The sequence below is a fragment of the Amphiprion ocellaris genome, chromosome 13, assembly GCF_022539595.1.
Source record: "Amphiprion ocellaris isolate individual 3 ecotype Okinawa chromosome 13, ASM2253959v1, whole genome shotgun sequence".
NCBI lineage: Eukaryota > Metazoa > Chordata > Actinopteri > Pomacentridae > Amphiprion > Amphiprion ocellaris.
In genome coordinates, this window is record NC_072778.1 from 12,422,083 (window position 1) to 12,448,758 (window position 26,676).

The 26,676-nt window shown below is 38.6% G+C and overlaps 2 protein-coding genes and 2 long non-coding RNA genes across 10 annotated transcripts in view; 2 read left to right on the forward strand and 2 right to left on the reverse strand.

The window, feature by feature from the left end:
* med12 (mediator complex subunit 12) overlaps positions 1-5,112 on the forward strand; it is a 26,256-nt gene extending 21,144 nt beyond the window's left edge. For 2 of the 4 annotated variants that reach the window (XM_023279062.3, XM_055016701.1), the window contains exons 35-43: positions 6-371; positions 476-620; positions 729-943; positions 1,123-1,197; positions 1,510-1,739; positions 1,855-2,035; positions 3,378-3,587; positions 4,474-4,555; positions 4,670-5,112. In XM_023279062.3, coding sequence (XP_023134830.2) covers positions 6-371; positions 476-620; positions 729-943; positions 1,123-1,197; positions 1,510-1,739; positions 1,855-2,035; positions 3,378-3,587; positions 4,474-4,555; positions 4,670-4,707 — 1,542 coding nt within the window. In that variant the 3' untranslated portion in view covers positions 4,708-5,112. The remainder of the gene's footprint in view (positions 1-5; positions 372-475; positions 621-728; positions 944-1,122; positions 1,198-1,509; positions 1,740-1,854; positions 2,036-3,377; positions 3,588-4,473; positions 4,556-4,669) is intronic. The other 2 variants (XM_023279063.3, XM_023279064.3) reach the window with 2 other exon arrangements.
* On the reverse strand, positions 5,021-9,416 carry mars2 (methionyl-tRNA synthetase 2, mitochondrial). The gene is made up of 3 exons (XM_023279065.3): positions 8,829-9,416; positions 8,165-8,499; positions 5,021-7,601 (listed from the first exon to the last, which is right to left on the reverse strand). The coding sequence occupies exons 1-3, from the start codon at positions 9,112-9,114 to the stop codon at positions 6,423-6,425; spliced, it is 1,800 nt and encodes a 599-aa protein (XP_023134833.2). The 5' UTR covers positions 9,115-9,416; the 3' UTR covers positions 5,021-6,422.
* A 594-nt stretch (positions 9,417-10,010) lies between these two features.
* Positions 10,011-19,730, forward strand: LOC129350295 (uncharacterized). 3 transcript variants are annotated; one of them, XR_008603645.1, is made up of 4 exons: positions 10,011-10,399; positions 11,473-11,621; positions 14,376-14,673; positions 19,123-19,730. It is a non-coding gene; the product is annotated as an uncharacterized LOC129350295 (long non-coding RNA). The 3 variants fall into 3 exon arrangements; XR_008603644.1 differs by lacking the exon at positions 11,473-11,621 and having other exon boundaries at positions 10,012-10,399; XR_008603643.1 differs by lacking the exon at positions 10,011-10,399 and having other exon boundaries at positions 10,880-11,621.
* Positions 19,731-20,644: 914 nt separating this feature from the next.
* On the reverse strand, positions 20,645-24,660 carry LOC129350296 (uncharacterized). 2 transcript variants are annotated; one of them, XR_008603646.1, is made up of 4 exons: positions 24,573-24,660; positions 23,586-23,686; positions 20,926-22,760; positions 20,645-20,821 (listed from the first exon to the last, which is right to left on the reverse strand). It is a non-coding gene; the product is annotated as an uncharacterized LOC129350296 (long non-coding RNA). The 2 variants fall into 2 exon arrangements; XR_008603647.1 differs by having other exon boundaries at positions 20,645-22,760.
* Positions 24,661-26,676: the final 2,016 nt, after the last annotated feature.

The following is a 26,676-nucleotide window of genomic DNA, read 5'->3' on the forward strand; positions in this document are numbered from 1 at the left end:
GTCAGGGTCTCCAAGTATCGACCAAGCAGAAGATTTCTCCGTGGGATGTCTTTGAGGGTCTGAAGCACTCCGCCCCTCTTTCCTGGGGCTGGTTCGGCACAGTGCGCGTGGACCGCAAGGTCACCAAATTTGAAGAGCAGCAGCGTTTCCTGCTTTACCACACACACCTGAAACCCAAACCTCGTAGCTATTACCTGGAGCCGCTCCCCCTGCCCCCTGAAGAGGAGGAGCCCCTGACACCAGTCTCCCAGGAACCAGAGAAGAAGATGATGGAGGCAGTGAAGCCAGAGAAGAATGTGCCTGCTGTGCCCTCTGACTCAAACAAGAAGAAATCCAACAAGAAAAAGAAAACACAATCTGCAAAGACAGAGGTCAGCTGTCTCTACAGTTTATGCTTTTACAATGATATGATTGTACTGATGCACAATATACATTGATTTCCAATTTTAAAAAGTCATTGATTTTTCCTCTGTAGGACTATGTGACCCGTACACCGGGCAGTGTGAACTACGGGCCGAATATGCCACCAGACCTGATGCAAAATCACCCATATGGCAGGCTTTCCTACGGCCAAGCCCAGACCATGAGCATGTATACGCAGAACCAGCCTCTACCTCCAGGTCAGTTCACAGGACACTCTTATCAATATTGCACACATTGGTTCAGCAGTTTTCAAGAACTTCCTTTCTTAGATATCTGGAGTTCTGTTTTGTTTTGTTTTTTGTCAGGAGGTCCAGGTTTAGAACCTCCATACAGACCTACCCGCAACCCACAGATGAACAAAATGATGCCCACTCGGCCCAGCTACCAAGGCATGATGCCTGGAATGCAGGGGAACATGCCTGGTATGATGGGAATGGACAAGCAGTATCCAATGAGTTATAAGCCCCAGCCAAGCATGCCACAGGGCCAGATACTGCGACACCAACTACAGGTCAGACTGGTGAGTCAGCCCACCCTGACAGATCAAGCAACGCCTTCTAGTCAAGTTTAGCTGAGAAAATTTGTGGCCTGTAATCTGGAGCAGAATTAGGATTTGGAGTCTGCTTTAATTCATCACTGAGTCCTCTCTTACTGCTGGTAGAATCCTTGCTATTTACTGACTTTTCATTCTGTTTCCAGAATCAGAGCATGATGGGGCAACAGATTAGACAAATAACACCCAACCAACCATACACTTCAATGCAGACATCTCAGGTAAGTCTGTCTTATTTAATTTGTAAGTGATTTTTTTCAGCTGACTTAACTATTCTTAGGAAATGTGTCATCTTACACATTGATTTATACACACACTATGCTAAAGAATTAAAACAAGCTGTTTAAACAGGATGGCAGCATTATTAGATCATTTTCTAAATATTTGCAATCCACACAGAAAGACCCACAACTTTTTATACTTCCCCATGAACACTTTCCTGGTCTTGTTCACCACATAAATAGACGAACATTATAGATTCATCAATAATGGTCTCCTTCTCTGTCTTGCTTTTGTTGTAATTGTTTGTTCAGAACATATCTCAGGGCTATACCTCGTACGGATCACACATGGGCATGCAGCAGCATCCGTCCCAAGGTGGTGGTATAGTTCCTCCCTCCTATGGGAACCAAAACTTCCAGGGAACTCATCCTGGAGCCAACCCGGCTGTGGTGGATCCTCTTAGGCAAATGCAGCAGAAGCCCAGTGGTTACGTTCACCAGCACGCTCCAGGCTACGCACATAATATGCAGAACACGCAGAGGTCAGTAATGTATTACAGCAGAGGCGGCTGCTTTTGCTTTGCCAACGTTTCTCCTCCGTTACATTTTAGCTGCATCGATATCTGCTAATTTTTTTCCTTGTCCTCCAAACCTCAGGTTTGCCCACCAGCCCATTCAACAGAATCCCATAATGCATGGTCTCATGGGAGGTCAGGCTGTCCATCCAAGCTTGAGGCCCAATCAGATGTTGGCAGAACAACAACAGCAGCAACAGCAACAGCAGCAGCAACAAGCAGCACAGCAACAGCAGCAGTACCTCAGACAACAAGCACTCAGAGTACGTCACTGATCATTCATTTATCAAGGTCCTAACTGTGAGTTCTGATTTGTCATTAATGACTTCAAGTAGAAAAGATGTTTTTTTTTTTTAAATAATTGTGATTTTCCTAAAAGCACAAAAAGAGGGAATTCTGGCAAATCAATATTTGTACACACACGTTAGGTTGCTGAACACAATGTGTACTGGAAATTCAGGTTGTTTGATTATATTTGATTGTTAATTACAAGTGATTGAGCAGTTGAAACCTATCAGTGTATGTAGAGATATGTAGGTATATCCCTCTAACCTGAGGTTTTCAGGACTAAACATTGGCGTATGACAACCTCAAATCTGCAAACAGAGGTAAAGGGAATGAGATGCAGACAGTAGTGACTGCACGAACTTCCCTGCTTCGGCTGCCGTTGTTAGTGCTTCATAAATCAGTGTGAAGGTTAAGGTGAGAGTCAGTATGGCTGCAAGAATGAATTGAGTGAGCTAATGAAAAACTTGATGTTTTAAAGTGCTTGCCCGGCAAAAGCATAATCACCTCAAAGAATATGCTTGTTTGAGATAAACTGTGCCTCAACTGAAAAAAGGAACCAGAGCAGGCAGCAAAAAGACTCAAATCTCAAACTGATTCTGATTTAATAAAATGTTAACACACCAACGTAGCAGTCAGTCTTTCAAATGTTTTACTTAACATTTAGCCTGTTAAAAATGATCTCTGTTCATGGTTTAGTTTCTGTTTTAAATACATTCTCAGCTTTGCTTCTGTACAGAAATCAGCTGACCAGACCAGTACCTCTTAAATCATATAAATTAAATGAAAACAATTATGGTCAAATACAGAGAAAAGAAGTTAAAGCTTCCATTATTAGATATTCACACTGTAATGGCTGAATTATCCTTACATTATTTAAGGAACCCTCACTTCCCAATTGCTAGATTTTTAGGGTTAGGGCTAGTGTTTGAAACTGAAAAAATGAAATCAACCACACTTCTTCTCTTTATTGTATGTTGCGCGCATGCATTATCTCTGACCTAAACGTATTCAGCTTCTCTGACTGACCGACGCTGACATCCACCACATCACATTTAATCTGCTAACAGACCAAAACATTCAAAACCAAATGAATCAAAATCTCCAATCCAGCAATAATGAGACATTTCTATCAAACACCATATTGTTGTAGCATCTTAACTAATCAACTGTTAGATGATGTGAGAGGCTAAAAAGGGTACCGGCCTCTGGCTGAGAAGTTCCGGCCTTTTTCCATCTCTTTCAATACCATTTGAAATAAAAATGTGACAAGACTTAATGTAGCCTCATTTTGTCTCTTTTTTGTATCTCCAACTGCAGCAGGCCCAACAAGTTCAACAACAACAACAACAGCAGCAGCAGCAGCAGCAGCAACAACAGGTCCAACCACAGCAGGTTCCTCCTCAACAACAAGTTCCACAGCAGCAACAGCAGCAGGTGTCGGCGGTGCCTCCCCCAGGTCAGGCACAGAACCAGGGCCTGAGCATGCAGCCGCTACCCCCACAGCAACCCTTGGTAGGTCCAAACCAGGTGAGACCAATTCAGTAGTCTGTTCATTTGCAGGATATTTGTATAAGGAGGCCTTAATTTAGTAACTTTAGTAAAGTATTAGCGAGTATTTATAGAAGCTATAGATTGCTGTCACAAAAAATTGATTTTAGAGAGCTAAATCGTGTTATTTTATTAGCTTGAATGTTGCCACTTTTGAAGGGCACAATATCTAAAAGACAACAGGTCCAATTAGTTTTACTGTTTGTATATTTTGTGTTTTTTTTTTCTTTGCTCTGGAAGAAATGGCTAATTCACTTTATAATGAGCAGTTAGGAAATCCAAATAAAGTTCATGTTATTTGAAGTGGTAACACCGTTATGTCACGGAGGAGTACAATTCTGTGACCACAAAAAGACCCCAAAAACAGACATCTGATCTTCTTCAAACTTGACAGTGCGCTACCAGATTCCCAGCAATGCATTCATGAAGTTTGAAGCGGATCACATGTACGGTTAAAATACGCACGCATACACAGATTCCTTTATTACTGATACACTTCTTAATTACAATGGTCATTTTGTGAACATTTTGGAAACTCATTTTTGGTGCACTTAAACATTCCAGCACCCAACAGTTCAGTCGTTTTCTTAGTGGCTACTGTTTTAATTCAACGAATGACATAATTCATGAGTCATTTTCAAAATATTCATCTTTGTCTTCAGAGTTTGATTTTTCTGACAGCAGCTTGTAATTGAAATGCTTGTTGAAAATTTTCACTGCATTTAAAATGTAGAGAATCAAAATAAATGCTAATTTTTGGTGTATTTTACGAGAGAGTTAATCGTGCAAAAAAACATGTAAAAACATCCATTACCTAAGAACTGTAAAAACTGCTCTTAATACCGTTTGTGCATCTCCATTTTAGTTCCCACGAACGGGAATGCAGCAGACTCAGCAGCAGCAGCAGACTGCAGCTCTGGTCAGACAGCTGCAACAACAACTTTCAAGTAAGTCAGAAACATGTTTGTGGCAATTTTAATTTTTATTTACAATGTGTCTTTCTGTTGCCATTGTTTTCAGGTTACAAGTTCATGATGAAACTTTCCCCCCTTTTTTTTCAGATACACAGCCAGGACAGGGCACCAATTCATATTACTGATCGTGCTTGTTGATAGTAGAATGCAGAGAATAGGTCCTCGTTTTGTGGGGAGGCCCGGCTCTGTAGATTGGCACATGAATGTGTCCGGTCCCGGGAAGGCGGTTAGGAGGGAGGACAGTTCATGGCAAAAAGGACCACCAAACAGATGAACCAAATCCCAGCTTGACCACTGAGGCAACGATCCGAAAATATTTTGACTTCAGTTGTGTAGTTATGGATTATCAAAGGAGGGATCCTGATCTGAAGTAAACACATAATGGTTAATGATGGAAAAGTCTATGTAAAAAAAAAAAAAAAAAAAAAGTACCACAAATTATAAGAATAATGCAATTTTTTATTTTATTTCAATTTGTACAATTTTTTCAGTTTCGTGTATTTCTCATTAAAAAATCATGTCAGTTTTTATGTCTTGTACTTTGCGTTGGCTGCCTGTTAGCGAAAGCTTTGTTCTTTCTTCCGTTCCGGGGAACAACGGCATCGATAGGGAGAATTTCTATTATGTTGGCTGTGACTGTCTAACAATCCCAACATGATGTGTAGCTGTAGATGAGCTTATAACAGAGGTTGGAACAACTTTTACAGTTATAATTTAAGTGGATGACTCAATTTAGCAGGGCGGTGTCATTACTGACTGACTAAAAAAATGTCTGGCACTTTTCACAGACTCAGAAAAAGCACAGGTGTTGCAAATGTCAGGATCGCTCTGTTCAAGGGTCCTTGTAATATGTAGAAGAGCCAGTTCCCAGCAACCAGCAGTTAAATGGAATTCAGGCATCATTACTTCTATTATTCACAGCTGGGATTCTCCTACCACAACATCAGAAAGAGAAGAAGACCTGCTGTAAATGTCAAAGTGTGTGTCCTCGGTGTGGGATAATTCCTGGTAAGTGACAATAACAGTGGCCATTGAATGATGCTTTAAAATCCAGCTTATTAATACCCATATGGTGTTGAAAGGGAAATTATAGCTACAAATTTTTGGCATTTCAGACTCTGCTGAAGTCTTTATGTAACGTAAGTATGTGGGGAAAAATTAAATTCCCCTTCAATAAATTCAGTGAAAAGGTCACAAAATCAACAGCAACATTTTAAGGCCCGTACAGGTGTTTTCACTTGTTCTAGTTTGACTTTGATTCAGGTTAATACGTCACAAAGCTGTACTTGGAATAAGTAGTTTGCACAGCAGACAGTTTGGCATGCCATTGTAGATGAAGTACATGTTTAATAGACACCAAATTCCTTTTATATGTGGGAGTAATGTTTGCTGAAGTACATGTGGGACAGAGTCATGGTTAGAAGGTCCGCTTGTGCTATTTCTGTCTGCTTCCAAAAAACAGACTAAAGCCGAGTTGGTGTAAGAGCTGAACACCCAACTGCAACATAATTGATTGGAATCACAACATGGCCAAATGGAATATCCAAACCACAGAAACCGCAATTTTTTTTTGGGACAACAGTAAAATTTGTCACAACATACCATTTAAATGAAAGCATTGTGGTGCAACAGATGCCCCATGCTAACAATCATCTGCAGGAACACGCTTGTTTTGGCCCAGACTGCGGCAAAAACCATGTTATTTATTTTTGGTCAGGAAAAAAAGACCATTCCTACTAAATTCATGACTAATATGGCAACATCTGTCAAAGTAACCCTGATAGGACTTTTTATTCCATGTTCTTCAGCTCTCGACTGTACACCTCAACGTGCAAACACCTTATTTCAAATTTGCTGACCTTTTTGCTTTCTTAGGTTTTTGTTTATCTCCTTTTTGACTTTCCAAGCGACTAAAAAGCACTCCAGAGTCCGATCCTAGTGCTCTCCCTTCAAAAGGACAGTCCATTCCCCCGTATCTCGGTAGGAAGTTCAGAGCTGCCCAGCTCCTCTCACTGGGTTGCACACTGAGTCTGGACAGCAGCCGGTCAGAAATTTCTGGCACTATTGGCTGGAGGAGTGTGCCATAAATCCTCAGACATTCAAGTGAGACATGGATGATTGTGTCTAGCCAGCGCTGGTCTTTGCTGTCCCTCATGTCCAGCTTCCAAGGTGTGTGGCGCTGAACAAAGCCGTTGGTCTGCCTCACGCAGGCACTGATGGCCTCCAGAGCTTTGTACACATCCAGACTCTCATAGTGCACCTCTACCACAGCCGGTAGACCTTTAACAGCATCCAGCATGTGGTAGTCTTCAACCACAGCTCTGCCTCCCTGTTCTCTGGGGAAGGACTGCGGGCAGAAGGAAGGATAGATCTGAGCCGGGTTGAGAGCTGGAGCTGTGCAGCGGTTGAGCAGACCACCCAGAGAGTCAGTGAGCTCTGCATTGAGCACCTTGATAACTTTGTCGTCTGTGTAATCGCAGTCTGAGTCCGGGACACCCTGACGTAGGAGAAAATACCTCATACCATCAGTTGTGAACATCTGTGAGCGTTCAAGAGGATCTACTACATTACCTAAACTTTTAGACATCTTTCTTCCTTCGACTGTCCAGTGAGAGTGCACATGTACCACCTGAGGCAGCGGCAGTCCGGCTCCTAGAAGAAAAGCCGGCCAGTAGATGGCATGAAATTTTAAGATGTCCTTTCCTATAACGTGGTGGGCCACGTGCCACCATCGGTCGTGTTTATCTGGATAGCCAGCTACTGTGAGATAGTTCACAAGGGCATCGAGCCACACATAGATGGTTTGCTCAGCATCTCCCGGGACTTGGATGCCCCACTGAAGACGACTTCTCTGACGGGACACTGAGAGGTCAGGTAGGTCTTCCTGCAGCCACTGGAGAACAGCCTGGTGGAAACGCTCAGGCTGCACAGCCCGGGGATTTCCTCTGAGCCAGTCAAGCAGCTGAGTCCGAAACGCAGACAGACGAAACATGTAGTTTTCCTCTTTCATCCACTCCACCTGTAAAACAGTGGAGAAAAGATCTGCTGGTGAAGCTGTGTTAGTGCAGTGAAAAAGCTCAGTATAAAGACCAGAAATGAGGAAACTGTTCTGGAGTCTCTGCTGTGTGCTTTTGACCAAGTAGTTCAGCTCTTAACCACTTGTAAAACCACAACCTGTTTTTACACTGCAGTGGATCAAACTAACAAGATACAAAATGTTTTAGAGGAAGAAGTTGATCTTATCATTGAACTCTCAGCAAGAAAATAATTTATATTTTCTAAAATACTCTAAGAATCAAGTGTGGCACTTCTATATACTAATCCTAATTTTTTTCCAACATTCCTCTTCTGCAACTCTATAACACCCTTCCGATAGACCCTCCCTGAATATGAAATACATGTCTTTGCAATTTCATGTGTGTCTAATCTGAAGATTGATAAAGTTAATTCTTCAAATTTTTTTCTGAGCTCCTCCAGAGAAGCAGAAAATACAGCTGTTTTCACAGGCTGAGTAGTATTCCTTGTCATTTTCAAAGTGTGATATTTTAAAGTTTGCCCTCAGTCAGGTATGACCAGAATTACCTTGTGTCCACTCTCCAGCGACACTTTGATCTCCTTCCCCGATGAGTCCAGAGCATCACTGACCTGCGACGGCGTGAGGAAGCTTTCATCCTGTGTGGAGTACCAGCCCTCATAACTACCCTTGTAGATGAGCCCTTTATTCTGGAGCACCGACCAGAAATGCTCCACGGCCTGACGGTGCCTCTGCTGAGTGGTTCTGATGTAGTCAGTGTACGATATGCTGCAGCTGCTGAAGAGATGTTTGAATCGCGCTGACACATCAGTGCAGAAGGTCAGAGGATCTTTTCCTGCAGCTTCGGCAGCTTGTTGGATTTTCAGGCCATGTTCATCAGTGCCTGACGTGCAGAATTGTAAAATATATTATTTTTTAGTCTATGAAATGACAAAACAAACGGAAAAAAGTATTTATTTGTCTCTTGTCTCACAAAATCCCTCACATTTAAGAAGCTGCAACTAGCATTTTTTTTCCCATCATTGTGCTTGAAAACAAAAATAACTGAAGGTATTAGTAGATTACAGAATCATTTTATCAGATCTGCTATGACTTTTTTTAAGGCATTGACAGCAACAAAAAAGCAGAACTCACAGATTGTACATTTTACATGCAACTTCTGGCACCAAAAGTAACCTGTCCATTTACACATATTTTAATAAAAGGATTTACCTGTTGCAAACTTTGAGTTGAATCCCTGGAGTACTTTATACCTGTGTAAGCAGTCAGCTATCACAGCTGAGTACAGATGTCCTAGGTGAGGAGAAGCGTTGACATAGAAGATGGGGGTGGTTATATAGAAGCTCATGTCCTCTTTGCTCAGCTGAGTACTGGTGAATCTCAAAGCAGTGCTGCTCTGAGGTTTCCATAGAGCTGGATCTGGTGATAGAAACTGTCTTAGCTGGAGTCTGAGAACACTTCCACGGGCTCTTGTGACAAACAGAAACGGTAACCTCATCGTTGCACACTAGTTTACGTCCACATGCAGACCACCAAACGATACTTAATCCAGCGAGCCGAGAGAAGTGCTAACGTTAGTCATACATTTAATCTATCAAAACCCTGACAGATTTTCGTTTTAAATGGTTCACTGGAAAAACGGCATCACATTATGAAAAATTCATTGAAGATCTCGGACTATTCCCGTTAAATATTTTCACTCGAACTGGCAGGAATCAACCAATTTTTAACTGTTTTCGTAAGCCTGAGCCCATGTGTTTTCCTAGCTTGTCAAGGTTAGCGCTTCTTCCGGATTCTATGAGTGACAACTGCTCGTCCAATCGCAACGCTGCAGTGTGAACACAAATCACCAACCGGATTGCAAGAGCTCTTTTAGCAAAGTTAAGCAAAATATACTATGTATATATAATGTTTTAAGATGTTAAAGCTATCAAGTTTTGAATAAGGTGATTAGCGTGGTGTTTGCAGATGTATTTTCATATAATTTTACCCTCCATGTATAGTGTCAGCACACGTATTGCTACAGGATATTGTATATAGACTGTAAAGTCTAATATATTTTTGTTTTACACAACTCTCTACAAAAGACCAAAACTAACCACGTGTTCTTTTCCGGTCCATGTATATTTTGGCAATTGGATTTTCCGTTCTGAAACGGGTATTGAAAAACAAAAAACGACTGGTTATTTGATTTTCGTTTTAAAATACAAAAATTAAAATTGAAATATAAGACGTTTTTCCTTTTCATGGTCAAAAAGGGATGTACGATTTTTTTTTTAAATGCTTTGATTTTCGTTTTATATTTAGAATAACAAGAAAGTAAAATCAGTAAGACACAGAAACGAAAAAAGGTCCCTTTTTTTCATTTTCTGAGAACGGAAGTGGTCATCAGCAAGTGTGGAGCCAAACAGAGTACGGTGCATAGACTGTTTATATTTTTTTTTCGTGAGTTTTCATGGTCAAAATGAGAGATCAGGTGGCCGATCTTAAAATAAATCAATATTGATTTTTTTTATAGAGCGTTTAAGTTTTGCGAAGCCAGGGGGCGGGACTACTTGATTGATAGTCCGGTCTGGAATGATTGACAGGTCCTATGGAGGAGGCAGCAGAGACTCTGCTCTCCTCGTTTGGATTAATTCTGATATAATAACTGTTGGTTTATTTATCGGTGGAGCAGCACAACATTTTCCACAGACAGTTTTCCTGCCCGTTGGCTTGTTTTAACCAGTTTTCTACCTTCGGCTGATTCTACCAGCAGACACTGAAAGGACTCTAATAGTTCGGTAAGTAAATGTTTATTTTCGTATCGGTGCCGCTTTTAATGCACTTTATATGCAGCTTTAGTGTCAGATATAATGTGTGCCATGCACTCCAGATGTTGGTGGAGTTTGTTTCAGTGTGTGTTGACCAGAGAAGAAAGTTAGCTAACGTAGCATTAAGCTAACGATGTTTGTGTTGAGTTTCATGTAAACAACTGAAGTGTGTTGTGTTCCTGTAATGTGGTTCATTAAGTTCATAAAACTGTGACTGGTTGACATTAATGTAACGTTCAGGAAACTTTAATGAGATTAAAACAGTAACTTTAATGTTCTAGTTGTCAGTAATCAGCTTTAATTTGACACCAAAACAGACTCTGATAGTTTTAAATGACATCAGTTTCATTAATTTGTTGAAAATTGTCTCATTTGTTGTTGTGATGTTGCTGCTTATTCAATAAAGCAGATGATCTGTGTTGAAGATACGTTTAGTTCTAGTATCAGAAGTACAAGAAGGAAAATCGAAGTTTAGTTCTGCTGCATCAAAGATTTCAGGATTAAAATAACTAAATGAGTCTTTATGCCTCAAACTTTATTTTTACAATAAAGAAATAATGAAATAATCACAGATAATAAAAATATAAATAGCAGAGAAAACCTGAGAGAATAATTTCCTGAAAAGTCTGTGAAGGAAAAGCAGCTTTTTATCCTGAAAGATCAGAATCACCTCCAACATCTGTATCTGACAGCATCAAGTCAACCAGAAAGAAAAGAAAAAAGAAAATGACTTCTTTCTGATCACATTTGTTCCGCTGCTCACAGGCTGCTGCTGCTCACATTCTTCGCATTTATAGTCCACTTTTAAAAGTTCAGCAGACAGGTGCTCTGCTTTGGAGTGTGACGATGTCAACGGTGATGTGGAGAGTGAAGTTTCCATTTCACCCACAGCGTGATTTAGGGCAGCCGGGTCGGACTTGATGTTTGAGATACTGACCGACAGCTCAGATTTAACTGTCTGTAGTTCTGTTTTGATGGGTGTTAAACTCTCACTCAAAGCCGCCAGGAGCTGGGTCTTTAAAATAACCACCGTCTCATTACAGAGTGAAAGTAGCAATTCCTCCTTAAGGTCAGAGATTGCAGCATCTGAGGGCCTCTTCAAAAGAAGACATAGTTGATGAAGGCGTTCTGGAGCAGGGCCAGAAAGACCACGACCAAGCAGCCTTGAGATCTTAGGCAGCGTCTCCCTCGGGTGGGTGTCAACGGTGTTCATGGTCAGGTCTGTGGTAATCCCGTCAAAAAACAAAACAGAAAAAAATCTAGATTATAAATCGACATGTAACCAAAGCACTCTGTGTATAACGCCATACACAGAATGTAGTTCAGAAAATTTCAAAGTATAGTATACTTTTCAAGAATAACATAGTATGGCCTGTAGTTCATAGTATAGCATGTCGGCAAAAAAACCCAACTGATTATTATGTGGTTCAAAAAGTGCAAAATGATAGGATGTTGCCTAAAATTGCCATGTATGATATGTGGTTCAAAAAATGCCATAGTGCAGTATATTGTCAAAATAGTATGTTTTTCAAGAAAACATCAGAGTATATGTCATCTAAAAAATGCCATAGAATAATATTTCATTGCACAAGTAAAAGTATAGTAATTTTTAAAAAGGTTCAAATTCTTATATGTTGCTAAAAAACAAAAAAAACTAAAACAAAAAAAGGTCATAGTAATGTCAATTTAAAAAGCCGATATTATAGAGTGTCGCCCAACAAACGTCATATCACTCTAAAAACGACATAGTATAGCATGTCGCTCTCAAAACATCATAGTATACCATGTCGCTCAAAAAACGTCATAGTATAGCCTTTGTTCCAACAAACATCATAGTTTAGCATGTCGCTCTAAAAAGGTCACAGTATGGCATGTCGCCCAGAAAACGTCATAGTATAGCCTTTGGTCCAAAAAAATGTCATAGTATAGCATGTCACCCAAAAAACGTCATAGTATAGCATGTCGCCCACAAAACGTCATAGTATAGCATGTCGCCCAAAAAACGTCATTGTATAGCATGTTGTCCAAAAAACGTCAACGTATAGCATGTCGCTCTAAAAACGTCATTGTATAGCATGTCGTCCAAAAAACATCATCAAATAGCATGTCGCTCTTGAAACGTCATAGTATAGCATGTCGCTCTAAAAACGTCATAGTACAGCATGTCGCTCTAAAAACGTCAGAGTATAGCATGTGGCTCAAAAAACGTCATAGTTTAGCATGTTGTCCAAACAATATCATAGTATAGCATGTCGCTCTTAAAACATCATAGTATAGCATGTCGCCCAAAAAACGTCATAGTATAGCATGTCGCTCTGTAAACATCATAGTATAGCATGTCGTCCAAAAAACGTCATCATATAGCATTTTGCTCTTAAAATGTCACAGTATAGCATGTCGCTCTAAAAATGTCATAGCATAGCATGTCGCTCTAAAAACATCATAGTATAGCATGTCGCTCTAAAAACGTCATAGTATAGCCTTCGGTCCAACAAAGGTCATAGTATAGCATGTCCCTCTAAAAACGTCATAGTACAGCATGTGGCTCAAAAAACGTCATAGTGTAGCATGTCGCTCTAAAAATACCATAGTATAGCATGTCGCTCTAAAAACGTCATTGTATAGCATGTCGTCCAAAAAACGTCAACGTATAGCATGTCGCTCTTGAAACGTCATAGTATAGCATGTCGCTCTAAAAACGTCATAGTATAGCATGTCGCCCAAAAAACGTGATAGGATAGCATGTCGCTCTGTAAACATCATAGTATAGCATGTCGTCCAAAAAACGTCATCGTATAGCATTTTGCTCTTAAAACGTCACAGTATAGCATGTCGCTCTAAAAACGTCATAGCATGTCGCTCTAAAAACATCATAGTATAGCATGTCCCTCTAAAAACGTCATAGTATAGCCTTCGGTCCAACAAAGGTCATAGTATAGCATGTCACTCTAAAAACATCATAGTATAGCCTTTGGTCTAAAAAAATGTCATAGTATAGCATGTCGCTCTAAAAACGTCATAGTATAGCATGTCCCTCTAAAAACGTCATAGTATAGCATGTGGCTCAAAAAACGTCATAGTGTAGCATGTTGCTCTAAAAATATCATAGTATAGCATGTCGCTCTAAAAACGTCATTGTATAGCATGTCGTCCAAAAAACGTCAACGTATAGCATGTCGCTCTAAAAACGTCATAGTATAGCATGTCACTCTAAAAACGTCATAGTATAGCATGTCGCTCTACAAACGTCATAGTATAGCATGTCGCTCTACAAACGTCATAGTATAGCATGTCGCTCTAAAAACGTCATAGTATAGCATGTTGCCCAAAAATCGTCATAGTATAGCATGTCACTCTAAAAACATCATAGTATAGCCTTTGGTCCAAAAAACGTCATAGTATAGCATGTTGTCCAAAGAACATCATAGTATAGCATGTCGCTCTAAAAACATCATAGTATAGCCTTTGGTCCAAAAAACGTCAGAGTATAGCATGTCACTCTAAAAACATCATAGTATAGCATGTTGCCCAAAAATCGTCATCGTATACCATGTCGCTCTAAAAACATCATAGTATTGTCTTTGGTCCACAAAACGTTGTTTTGTCCCGGCTGTCTGAAGTAGGTGAGGAGCAACAAAAAAACACTCCACACGCTGGTTTCCAGAGGGTTAGAGTATTTATTTGAAAGAGTAAGTTTACAACAACACAACATGTGAGGGGGTTAAAAACAAATGGGTGTTAGTAAAATAAAAATAAATAAACAGAACTAAAAGTGAACTTCACGTTGACATTGATGGGCATTCCAACCAGGAACAAAGTAAAAGATAATCAATACGAAAAAAAAACTCTTCCTGTTCACCTCTTCAAGCCCAAAAACACACCGCAGTAGCACCCTAAACTAAAACTACCAATGGGTTCCCTGTTTTCCTTTCTGAACAATTCAAAGGTCCCTCTCTATCTCCCCACACATCTACCAACCACTGGAACACATCTCCAAAGTTCTGCCGGGTCAGCTCAGCTTCCCCTCAGAAGAAGTTCCACCAGATGAAGGAGCCTTTTGAGAGGCAGCTGGCATCGTGATTAGACTGTACTTTGGTCTGTTCCAATCCAGTTTCAGCTCCAGAGACGGCAGGCGGGACGAGTCAACGGAGGCCGGGTGGACGAAGGCATGCAGCTGAGTACAATCCAGAAAACAACAGAGGAGGAGTACAGCGGCCCAGGGCCAGAACAAACAGAGTAGCATGGTATGTCTCTTAGAAAACATCATAGTATAGCCTTTGGTATGAAAAAACGCCATCATATACATCGTATATTGTACAAAAAACAAGTCAAAGGAAAGAGACGTACATTGTAGAATTGCAGTAATTGTGGGCTGACTGATTTACTGATTATCAGTATTTTATTTTTTACTGATTTACGGTAATAAATACATTTAAAAATGGCGCTACTTTGGCTCTGAACCTTTATCTACCTGTGGTTGCTCTGTCTTCTGGTGTGATTTGATTGGTTATACGTCACGAATAAAACTCCTTTAACTTAACATCTGTAAACAAAAGAAAAACGTATCAACAAAGTTTCCTGTTAGAGTTTGTGTTCTTCTAAGTTTAACTCCAAAATTTTAAATACTTTCATTTACTGCAAATGAATATCGACTCCAAATGTCTAAGTAATAATCATGATCAGCCTTAAAAACCCACAAAACACCCATCTATACTCGACCACACTTAGGACAGTCCGGTTCCCCCTTCTATAAATCTGCTTGGAATCGTCCACTTCCTGTTTGTCAAAGTGGCCTTCTACCTGGACAGGTTTTGTTGGAGCTCATGCAACAAACATTTTGGGTAACTGCACTTTAATATGGATGGATGACACTGAATTAGTCTGTTTTAATGAGACCAAGTTAAGATGTGTAGCTGTCATTAAATAGTAAATTATTTCTGAGAATTCACAGAGAAAAGTCTGAAATGTTTGCTAGGTTAGCGTCCCACATGTTCTTTGGCTCAGCTAAAGCTAACTCTCTCCAACTTCTAGATCTCTTGAGTTACTTGTTAAAATATCTTGCTAGAGGTGCTGAAGCTCAGAAAGTCTGAGATGTTTGTTCAAAATAAGCTCATTCTCAAGTCTTATCTGAACTGTCCTCTTTTGTTTTAACTTTCCCTAAACTTAGGAGTTAATGACAGAGCAGCACATCCAGACTCAGTCTCATTTATGTAGAGATTAAACTTCAGTGTCATTCATTGATGTTGAAGTGCAGTTTTTCAAATGCTTGTTGCACATGCTCCCGACCAAACCAGTCCAGGTGGAAGACAATGTGAAGAGAAAGCTCCAGAGGATGAATATCACACATTTACGTTGGAAATAAATGTCCTTTAATTTGACATTGTCATGCAAATGATGTTCAAATCTTTGAGTGTTTTGTTGATGTTGGTTTCTAAATGTTTTTTGACACTCGGCCCCAAACATTAAAACCTTCTACGGCTCACAAGCTGCAGCAATTCACACATTATCAACTATCTTTCTGACTAAACTAAGATAAAAGTGAAAAACTGTCTGATTCCTGCATCATGAATGTAAATCCTTTTGGTTTTTATGACAGTAAACTTAATATATTTAGGTTTGACATTTTATAAACCAAAACAAGAAATGAATTAGTGGAGAAAACAATCAACAGATTAATGGTCAAAGAAAATGTGTTTTCCAACATATATGGCTGAATTACTCCAACATTACAAGATACATACAATTTTAATTCAATTTTATTTATATAACGCCAATTACAGGTCAAATTGTCTCAAGACACTTTATTTTTATATTTTTTTTGTCATATTTAAAATATGACAAAGTAAGAAATCTCAACCTCTTGATTAATCCAATTTATTATTTGGTTTTAAGAGACTAATTGACAACTAAAATAACTTTCTCCACTAAAACTAATAAACATGAGGTCAAATAGAAGGAACAGTTTTAAATACTGCAGTCCCACGATGACAAGAATAAAGTTTGTCAACAAAAACTAAAATCTGCTGGTGGATTCCATTAAAGCCCTAATAAAATGATAAATGATAATAAAGTGTGATGCTAAAGGTTTGTGGTGCTAAAAATGTCAAAGTAAAGATATCAAGTTGAACATCTGGATGGAAGTTGATAAAAGTTGACCTCCCTTCATTTCTCTGGAGTCGACTCCATGGATTTTATGGATGGTGGTTCAAGACCTCTTCTAGTCGTCTTTCTTCTAGTCGCTGTAAAAAGTCACTCCATCCTGGCCGACTTCAACACCTCTTCATGACAACTTGTTCTGCCTCCGACCTGGTGGAAACTCCAGAAACTCGGGAAAACCTGTGGCGACTCGAAGAACTCGTCGGGCGGGGGAAGGTGTGGTGGGTGGTGGGGGGAGGTGGAGGGGGTAGAGGAGGGAGGCCGCCACCCACCTCCCCACCTACTCTCCGCCCTGACTCCACCCAGACTCCGCCTTGGCTCCACCCATGTGATCACACAGAAACTACGATGCCAAAGGGACGACGAATTTATTTCTTTTTATCTGATCTGTAGCTCAGTGAGTTAAGGGTTTGCCTATGGAGCTGCAGGTCGCTGGTTCAAGACCAGACACTTCTTAGATTTTCTCAAAATTCTGACAAAGACAAAGAAAGAAAAACGCCGGTGGTGGGTCTTGAACCTGCGACCCTCCGCTCTGTAGTCTCTCTTCTTATCCCCCTGAGCTATTCGCTCAGATACAAATTATTCTTTTTTTTGCGCATTTATCATCTATTTTTTGCCATTTTCGATTTTTTTTTTTAACTCGAGTCTCGACTCGACCGTTTTCCTCAGGAGGTTGGACTTCGGCCTTTGTGCTGGAGGGTTGAACCCTCAGTTCCAAGACTTTCCAAGCCTCCAGACCTCCCGAGTTCTCAGGACCTGAGCTTTCACACAGTCTGAGGGCTGAAATTTTCTAAGTCCCACAGTAGTTCTCTGTTAGATTGAACTTCCAGACAGTCCAAGGACTGATATCTTCTAAGTTCCTGAGTAGTTCTCTGTTAGTTTGAACCTTCAGACAGTCTGAGGGCTGAAGTTTTAAAAGTTTCTCAGTACTTCTCTGTTAGTTTGAACCTTTTGACAGTCTGAGGACTGAAAACCTAAAAGTTTTTGAGTATTTCTCTGTTAGTTTGAACCTTCAGACAGTCTGAGGACTGAAATTTTAAAAGTTTCTCAGTACTTCTCTGTTAGTTTGAACTTTCTGGTTAACAGAAGGCTTAAAACTTGTGACCATGAGTCTTGATTTTACATTTAGACCATCCATCTGAGTTCTTTTCAGACCTTCACCTGTGGGTTTTTTAGAAATCCTCAACAAACTTTGATTCTCTTCACTGAACAGTAAAGTTTGTGGAGATCAGATGGTAAATGTTTGGCAGTTTGATAAATGCCTTCAACTGCTAGTAGACTTTATCCGGAAAGCAGTTTTCTGAAATGAGTTCTTAGTAAATCTGTCCACAATCAAACCAAGAACATAGAAAGAGGAAACGTTTGAAGAAACAACTTGATGTTTTCATTTCAGATGAGAAAATGCTTAAAGGCCTTTATCTGTTTTTGCTCTTTTTGATTCTTGTAGTCTCTTCTGTTTAATTTGATCTTCTAAAGTTTAACTGGTGTCTTTTCAAATGTTTTGTCTTTAGTTTGATTCTTCTTAAATGTTTAGTTTTGCTCTTTTCTCACCTTTTATTCTTTTCTAATGTCTGATTTGATTTCCAAATGTTTTGTCTTTTTAATGTTTGTTGTTTTTTCAAATGTTTTATCGGCTTGTTTGAAAAATTTCCTTTTCTTTCCCAATGTTTAATTTTTTGATTAAATCTTTAAGGTTTTTAATTAAATGTTTTACCACCTTTTAATGTTTAAATTTCTTTTTAAACGCTTCATTGTATTTTCTGTTTAATTCCTATTTAAAGTTTTATTGTGTTTAAGATTTAATTTTCTAATTAAACATTGATTTTTAATTAAATGTTTTGTCTTTTTAAAGGTTTAATAATCTATTAAAATGTTTTGTATTTTTTAAATGTTTAATATTCTTGTATATTGTATTTTTTAAATGTGTAATTCTGGAAAATATTTTCTCTGTAATTATTAATAACGTCATTTTAAAAATTTTGTTTATTTTCATAATTGCATGTTTTGTATCTTGTTTAATTGTCTAATTCAATATTTTGACTGTTTAAATAAACACTAAATACAATTTAACTATATTTTTTCCTTTGATTTAATTGCTTTTTTAATGTAGTTTATTTCTTTAATCTTTTTTCTGTCAAGATTTTAACCCCAACCTTAAAAACGAAACAAACCCTTAAATCACAATGAAAATACTGTTATCACAATCATGAGTTAGTCAATTATTCAGTTTATCAATTCAACTTTATTTGTTTAGCACCTTTTACACAGATAACAAAACTAAACAAGTAAAGAGAAAAAACTATGCTAAAACTACAATTAAAACTCAAAAACACATTTTTAAAAAAAGTTTAACATGGTAATAAAATATGTTGTATCCAGGGGATGGAGGGAGTTTATTGAAGTCTTCTTGGGCTCACATGGGAAATCATTTAAAATAGAAACTTGATATTCAGTCTAAGGAAACTGCAGAGTGACAGAAGAACCAACAATATCTGCTGTTTTCTCCTTTAATGAGTTGACTCTTCTTGTGCTTTCAGACCAAAGAACTACAGACTCTTCACAACCTGCTCAAACTCTTGGTACAGGACCTCACCACACAGGTCAAAAAGGTTTCCGTCTCATTTCTACTCTGAAGCTCACCTTCTCCTGCTCAAACTGCTGACAAATGTTTCTGCTGCTCTAAAGTCTGCTCTCCAGAACTTCCTAAAAACTCTCAAAGTCTCTTCTGCTGCAGGTTGCTTTGTAGAACTGTTCCAGAAAACCTCACTAAACCACATGGAGGGGCCTCAAGATAGTCGTCCAAATGAAACTGTACAAAAACCAAACTAGCACAACCCAAACGCTAAAGTCTCCTGCAACCTACCAGAGAACCTCTGAGAACAGAGAATCAGGACAGGAACTCTTACCTTCTGGACAACCAACGTTGGTTCTCAAACAATACAGAATGTGTCTGACCAAAAACCTCTAAAGACTCACTACAGCCAAGATAAAGACACAACTCAGCTGCACCAAATCCACTAATCACTGCACACATTAGCACCATGTGCTAAGTGTGGCTAAAGAACCACATTTACCAAGACAACTATGCAGTACAAAGCCCTAAAACACACCAAGAAACACATTAAAGATGATTTTACTGCTGGAAGCTGCAAGCCAACGCCTAAAGAACAAACTAAAGCAAAAGAGCCAAACCCGGTTCAGTGGTGAAGAGCAGAGGAAATGTTTGTAGCTAAACAAAGCAGGAAGACACTGAGCTGCTCAGGTGTTCCTGATAATACCAAGCAGCCACCTGGACAGCCAATAGGAACACAGCTTACTGGAAGTCCAGAGGGCTGGGTTAGTGAAGGAAATTTAGTTTAAAGTTGAGGCAGAAAGTTAACAAAGAAAGTTGAAAACCACCTTCTGATACCTGAAATCTCTGAGTTTTCACACAAAGAACGCCTGAACATGTCAAACTGGTTTCATAGTAGAACCATCATTATAAAAACATCATAGTATGGTGTGTTGCTCAAAAAACATTACGACCCAGCTGTCTAGGGTCGCCGAGGAGCAACACAAAAAGAGGGCAAACGCTGGTTTCCAGGGGGTTAGGTGGCTATTTATTTGAAAGAGTAAGTTTACAATAACACAACATGTGAACAAAAAAATCAGTCTGTCTTTAGTTCAGCTGAAAATATTAGTTTTTGTCTTTTTTATTGACCAAACTTTTCAGGAAGTAGTTGAAGAATAATTAAAGCTCTCATGTAGAAGTCCAACTTATTTTGGATCCTTGTGGAGAGTTTAATCTTAGAGTTTGTACAGCTGTTGAGTTTTTAGAGTCACATGGATTGTTTTGACATTTAATAAGGAATATTCCACCTAAAACCCCAAATATAGACCCGAAAGGGTGGTTTAGAAAAAAATCCTTCAATGTAGACCAAAAAAGTTAGTACGGAGGAATATTCTTCCTGTCAGGCTCGTGGTAGAACGGCTCTGAAGAATCTTGTACTTGTCTTATCTGGAACAATCTAACAGCCTAAACTGTTAACAGCAGTGTAAAGAAGCAAACACACAGGCATAGATTAGGACTCAAACTAGATTTATTTTAGAAAACCAATCAGCTTCGAGGCATTTGTTCACACGTGGCTGAATAGGAAGCCATCCAATCAGGTTAGAGGTCTTCACTCTGTAGGTTGGTTGTTCCGTGAGACTCTTGGACCTTCATCAGCTGACGTGGATGTTTGATGGTCTTCCTCTCTAGTGCCAGATGAATCATCCATGAATTCAGCAGCTACAGACTGAAATGAAGCTCATGCTGCTGTTATTGAATTCCTGTTCCAGATCAAATGTTCAGAGCTCACCTTGAATGCATGCCGTCTGCTGTCTGGATAGTTTTTCTCATTGTAGTCTTCAATAAAGTCTTTTTCCTCATGTCAGGATGTGGTGAGACTCTTTCTCAGTCGCTGCAGATGTCCCTCATTGTGCATCTCCAGAGAAGAAACAGAAAAACTGGTCACTGCTTCAGCATCACAAACGCTCTCCAGCATTGAGAGTGTTTTAGGAATTCATTCATTGTGTTGTGAACTTTGAAGGAGCAGAAACTTTACAGCTGCCAAAGATATGAGCTCCAATTCTGGATGTTTTAGGAAATGAAGTTCATCAAATGAACCCTTGATTATTGCTGATAACGCTCATTAAATTACTGAAGAAGTCCAACATAAAAACCTATAAATTCTCAGGCAGCTTTTGTTAAAGTTTGACTATAATTCTATCATCATGTTCTGGAACCAGGACTCTGCAGAAGTTCCTTCAATCAGATACTTGTATGTTTCTCTATTTAAGGCTTCAGGTTTGAACGTACAGCAGAGGATTAGAAAGGAATGATTTTAAAATTTAAATCAGTCCAGTAAATGTTTGGAGTAAAAATGATTAAAATTTTGATTTAGATAGATTTGTGTCAAATAATATTGTAGAGTCTCACTTAAATATCTCCAAATGAGTTCAGTGTATTTACATTTTACAGAATATTTGATTTCTTAATCTCAATACTGTAGAGTCTGACCCTAAATATTATAATAATGATGTCAATTTAAATAATATTTTAGTGCAGAGTCATAAACTTTAATCAGCTAAACTTACACAATAAATATCACTGTACAATCTTAACCTGAACATTCATATTATTGAGGTACATTTACATAAATCATGATATTCTAGAGTGTTAATTGGAATATTTCTAACATTAATCTTTTTGTATTGTGCTGATAAACAACAATAACCCAACTTTCAGATAATATTTGTTGTCTGTGATTGTGAGACTAAATTCCTCCACATTCTGGAACTGGACTGCATTTCCCAAAATGGAAACATGGACAGGATTTAACAGTCGTGTATCCATGGCAACACTAACGTTTCTGCTTCTTACCAAAGTTCACAACACAAGTAAAGATTTTAATATAAAATTTCAGGGATGACTGCTAACCATAAGTATTCTGATCAATACTTCATGATCAATATCAGGACAGATGTTACAATTCCAGCTGTTCCATTAGACCAGTTATTCACAGAGAAAGTAAAACATCACATTCCTCATAAAAACTAGATGGGACTTTTATTAAATAAAGTGTTGGTGAATAAACAGTATAAAAAGTGCAAAGCAGCTCCATTAAATCAGGAGATGTGAGACTTCCACAGCATGGATCACCATCTGCTGTGTTGATTCATAGCTGAATGTCACAATGAACTGAGCTAGAAAAGCTGCTTTGAGCTGCAACATTACAGTCTGACAATCCAACACCATCACAGTTTTCATCTGGTTGTTTTGCTCCAACATGCTGTGAAGTTCAGTTTTTACCTGAATCAATACTGAGATTCTATTTTCAACCAAGACTGGAATAAAAATTAGAATGTTATGAGGTTATTAATGCAACTAAATCCTTTCAGATGGAAGGATTTGCTTCTAAGTTCTAATTCAAGTTTCAGTTGGAGCACATTGCATTCACAAAGAAAAACAGCGATACCTTCATAGCAACATTTAATAAACCTAAAGCTTCCCTGCTGGCACATTGGTGGAGTTTGTTACTGAGCATCTGAACCTTAAATCCAGAGAGAGGACCATATTCAGTCGAGGCCAGTCAGAGAACTTCAACACCTTCCATCAGCTGGACCAGATGTGGCATCATCTCCCTCTGAACATCTGGATGACAGGAGAAAAGACAGAAATCAAACACAGATCACAGAAATACAATTGATTCACTTTCATCATTTTATAAAAGTAGCATGAACTTTATTAAAACTTGACAATATCAGTAATGAAAGTAAATGTTTTTATCTTGTGTTGAAGCTAAATTTAAAGTCAATTTTAATGACAGTTTATCCTGAGAGGAGTGAGAATGGAGCTTGTCTTTCCTTTTTAGAATACTCCCTCAAAATATTCTGTTTATTATTGGCTTTATAAGCATTTTTCTTTACTTATTTATTTTTAGATACTTCAGACTGATGCACTTTGCTGGTTTGCAGATAATTCCATGTACCATGACAATAAAGATCTTCTATTATAACATATTTTGCTAAAACAAAACCTTCTCAACCATCTCTCGGGCTGCGAAATTCCAACTGCGACCAAGAATTATCTGATGTAGTTATTATTATAATCTTTACTGAACCAGCCCTGGAATTAATAATAATCTGTATATAGATATGATTTTCTCTGATGGGACCACTATGGAAGCTGTAGTAATTATTAACTATGCTTTGAAGGGAAAGATAAGGTCTTCTTCAGGTGGATAAAAAAAATGCTCTCCGTTTAAAAAAAAAAAAAAATTGCATACAATAAAGTAAATCTCTTCTGCACTGCACACATACTCCACTTTTGTATAACTCTGGATGTCAGAGTAAAGGCAGGCAGATCCACTGATCAGCCACAACATTGATGTGTGTAAACATTATTTTGGCTGACTCTGTATAATGGGTTTCTGACAGGTCACCAGGCAACACCTTTTTATAATAATGACAAACATACCTGCATTCTACAGGAGTGATTTTCCTCATGTACAGGTAAAGATGTGTGAGGAGTTTAGAGATGACAGGAGCAGGAGTCATCCTCACTAATTCAGCTTCCACCTAGAAACAGAAAGACCACAAACAAACACACTGATATACTCTCAAACGTTTAACCTCACAGCCTCAAAATATCTGTTTAGGAAGTGTTGTGTTTCTAAATTCTGCTGAAAGCATTGACAGATTCTCTTACAAGGTTGTGTAAAAACCAGCCTGTCCTCTGAGCTACTGAGAAATTTTCCTGAACAAAGTTTCTTCGTGTAAATCAGCTCAACAAAAACTAAAGCCTCAGTCAGAGATAACAGGTATCGCAAATTATAAACAACTTTCTTTGTTAACTCAGACTTTCTGCTTCAACCTCACATAAAAAGTGGAGTTTAGCTCATCAGGTGACTGAAAATGAACGGCGTGTGCAGTTCTAGATCCAAAAGTAGGATTTTTCAACTCATGTTTCACTACAAATACATGCAGTAATAAATACAATAACTGGTTGTTAGTTTATTCATTATTAATGTCATTTTATATACTGGATTGAACTTGAGCAGTGGAAGAGAGAAGGAATTTAATGAAATTATGGAGATTCAGAGAGGTCATGTTGTGCAACGTTAAGTTAAATTCAAACCAGCTGAATGTTAAACTTCAGTGCAGCTTAACGGGTTTCAGTTAACCTTAAAGTAAAATAACCTTTTTAAAAGCTAAAATACACAGCAGAGAAATACAGGTTGAGAAGGTAATTCTAATAATGAGGACAGCTGCTGCAGCAACTAACACAGGTGTTCAGCGGTAAGTTAGCCACCTGTGTTAATTAGCCCACTAGCTAACTTAGCCGCTTAGCTAGCTAACGCGTCCGGACCAACTGTTCAAACACGACAAAACACAACTCTTCACAAGTCGCTGACTTAACGTACAACAAAACAACGCTACTGGTTAGAAGTATTTATCTTCTTACCGTGTTTTACTCCAAAAACAAGGTCAACAGCAGCCACAGATGCTACCAGATAGCGATGTTACGAGATGTGCCGAGGCTTCGAAGCGTGTGTCGAGTAATGGAGGGGGCGTGTCCACGAAGCGCGTATCGAGGCTTGCTTCATTTAGGGGAGGAGCCAAGATGATGACGTTCGAAGCCTTGCAAGCCAGTCTTACCACGTGACTGGTTCAGGAAGTGGTTCGCAGGTTTGACGTGCAATTCAAATATAAGGTGCAGCGAAACGCAATGTTTTCCCCGTTCACATTTGTCGGATTTTTACCTGCTGTATCTTTGCATTCAATCGGTTTGAGACTATTTTTTTGTTATAGAACCAGCCAATAAGAGAAGATTCTACCCTGTCTGGGAACACTTTGACCTGATTTCTCCTAATAAAGTAGGCACATAACAAGTGAAATGTAATATGAATAACTGCGACAACACCACACACACCGCTTGTTCTAATTTTTTTTCTGGTACTTTAAAAGGTGAAGTGTCTGTTGTGTTCCAAGGAGCTAGAGAAATATTGTCCAAAAAAAGAAGCCGCCTGGATCCCAGCACTGTGGAAAAATTTATATTTTTGAATAAAAACAAATAAAATGTTGTCCCTACTTTTGTTTTACAGGTTGTCACTGGTACCACACGCAGTCACAAAACAACAAGTAGCAAAAGCACAATAAATTTGATTTATATAGCCTTTATTACAATTAAAAGTATCTAAGCACTTTACAGAACCTGACATCAATCAAGCAATCAAGCTACAAATCTCAAATCTCTCCCCAATTTGTTTCCATTTCCATTTGTTTCCATCTGGAATGCACTTGACAGGAACTTACAAGAATTAAATAGCCTGGATATCTTTAAAAAGAAAATGAAAACAGAATTATTACTTAAATATACTGAACCCAAACCCCAGAAGGCCAGTAAATGAAGCTGTTCAGACAAAACCTACTGATATAAAAAACACAAAATGCAAAATATGTGTACTTACGTATATGAATATATATGTTGAGATGTGTGATTAGTTTATTTATTTTATATATGTCTTTCTTTCTTTTCTGATTATGTTTTATATTATGAATGGAATGAAGTGGAACTAGTAAATATATGGAAATGGTGGAATGATGACTATCAATGCTGATTATGATTATGTGAATATAGCTAACATTACCGAATTAAAATGTAAGGAATAATTGTATCTTCTATTACTGGGGAGTGGACTCAATAAGTTCTTTGAACTTTTATTTTGCTCCCTTTGAGAAACAATGTATTGATTTTCCTCAGAATTGCTTTATATGCTTATGTTTATGTTTGTTTTATGATTTCCCCCTCTGTCTCTGCTATCAGGAAAAGCAGACACTATATTAATTATATTACTTGTTTATTGGCATTATCATTTAAGCACAATTTACAGCTTCACATAGCAAAGCTAGTGTGTCATTATAGGCACTCTGCCTGTTTTACTTTTATTTGTCCAGTTGATGGCGCAGTAGAGCAAATGAGGCACCGTGAAGCTTCGAACCATGAGTGAACCAATTGGATGGAAAGCCTCAATGCTTCATGAAGCTTCATCTCGCCATCACTACTACCAGACGTGCCGACCATAGATATACATAGACTAGATCCGCTAGCGCGCTGTCTTCTATATTATCTATGGTCTGACCAATCACTGCTCTCTGGCTCCGCCCTCTGAGAATCTTGTCGTTTGGCTCCACACTTGCTGATGACCACTTGCTGATGACCTTTTTCGTTTCTGTCTCTTACTGATTTTATTTTTTTGTTATTCTAAATATAAAATAAAAATCAAAGCATTTTTAAAATTTCGTACATCCCTTTTTGATCATGAAAAGGAAAAACGCCTTGTATTTCAATTTTAATTTTTGTATTTTAAAACGAAGATCAAATAACCACTCGTTTTTTGTTTTTCAATACCCGTTTCAGAACGGAAAATCCAATTACCAGATCCGTACACGGACCAGATGGGTACTGCTTTTAGAGAAACATTTGACAAACAGGAGAAGATACTGCAGATTTAGGACTCCAATGGTTCCCCAAAAGTAACATGAAAAAGACCTTTTGTTTCACAAAT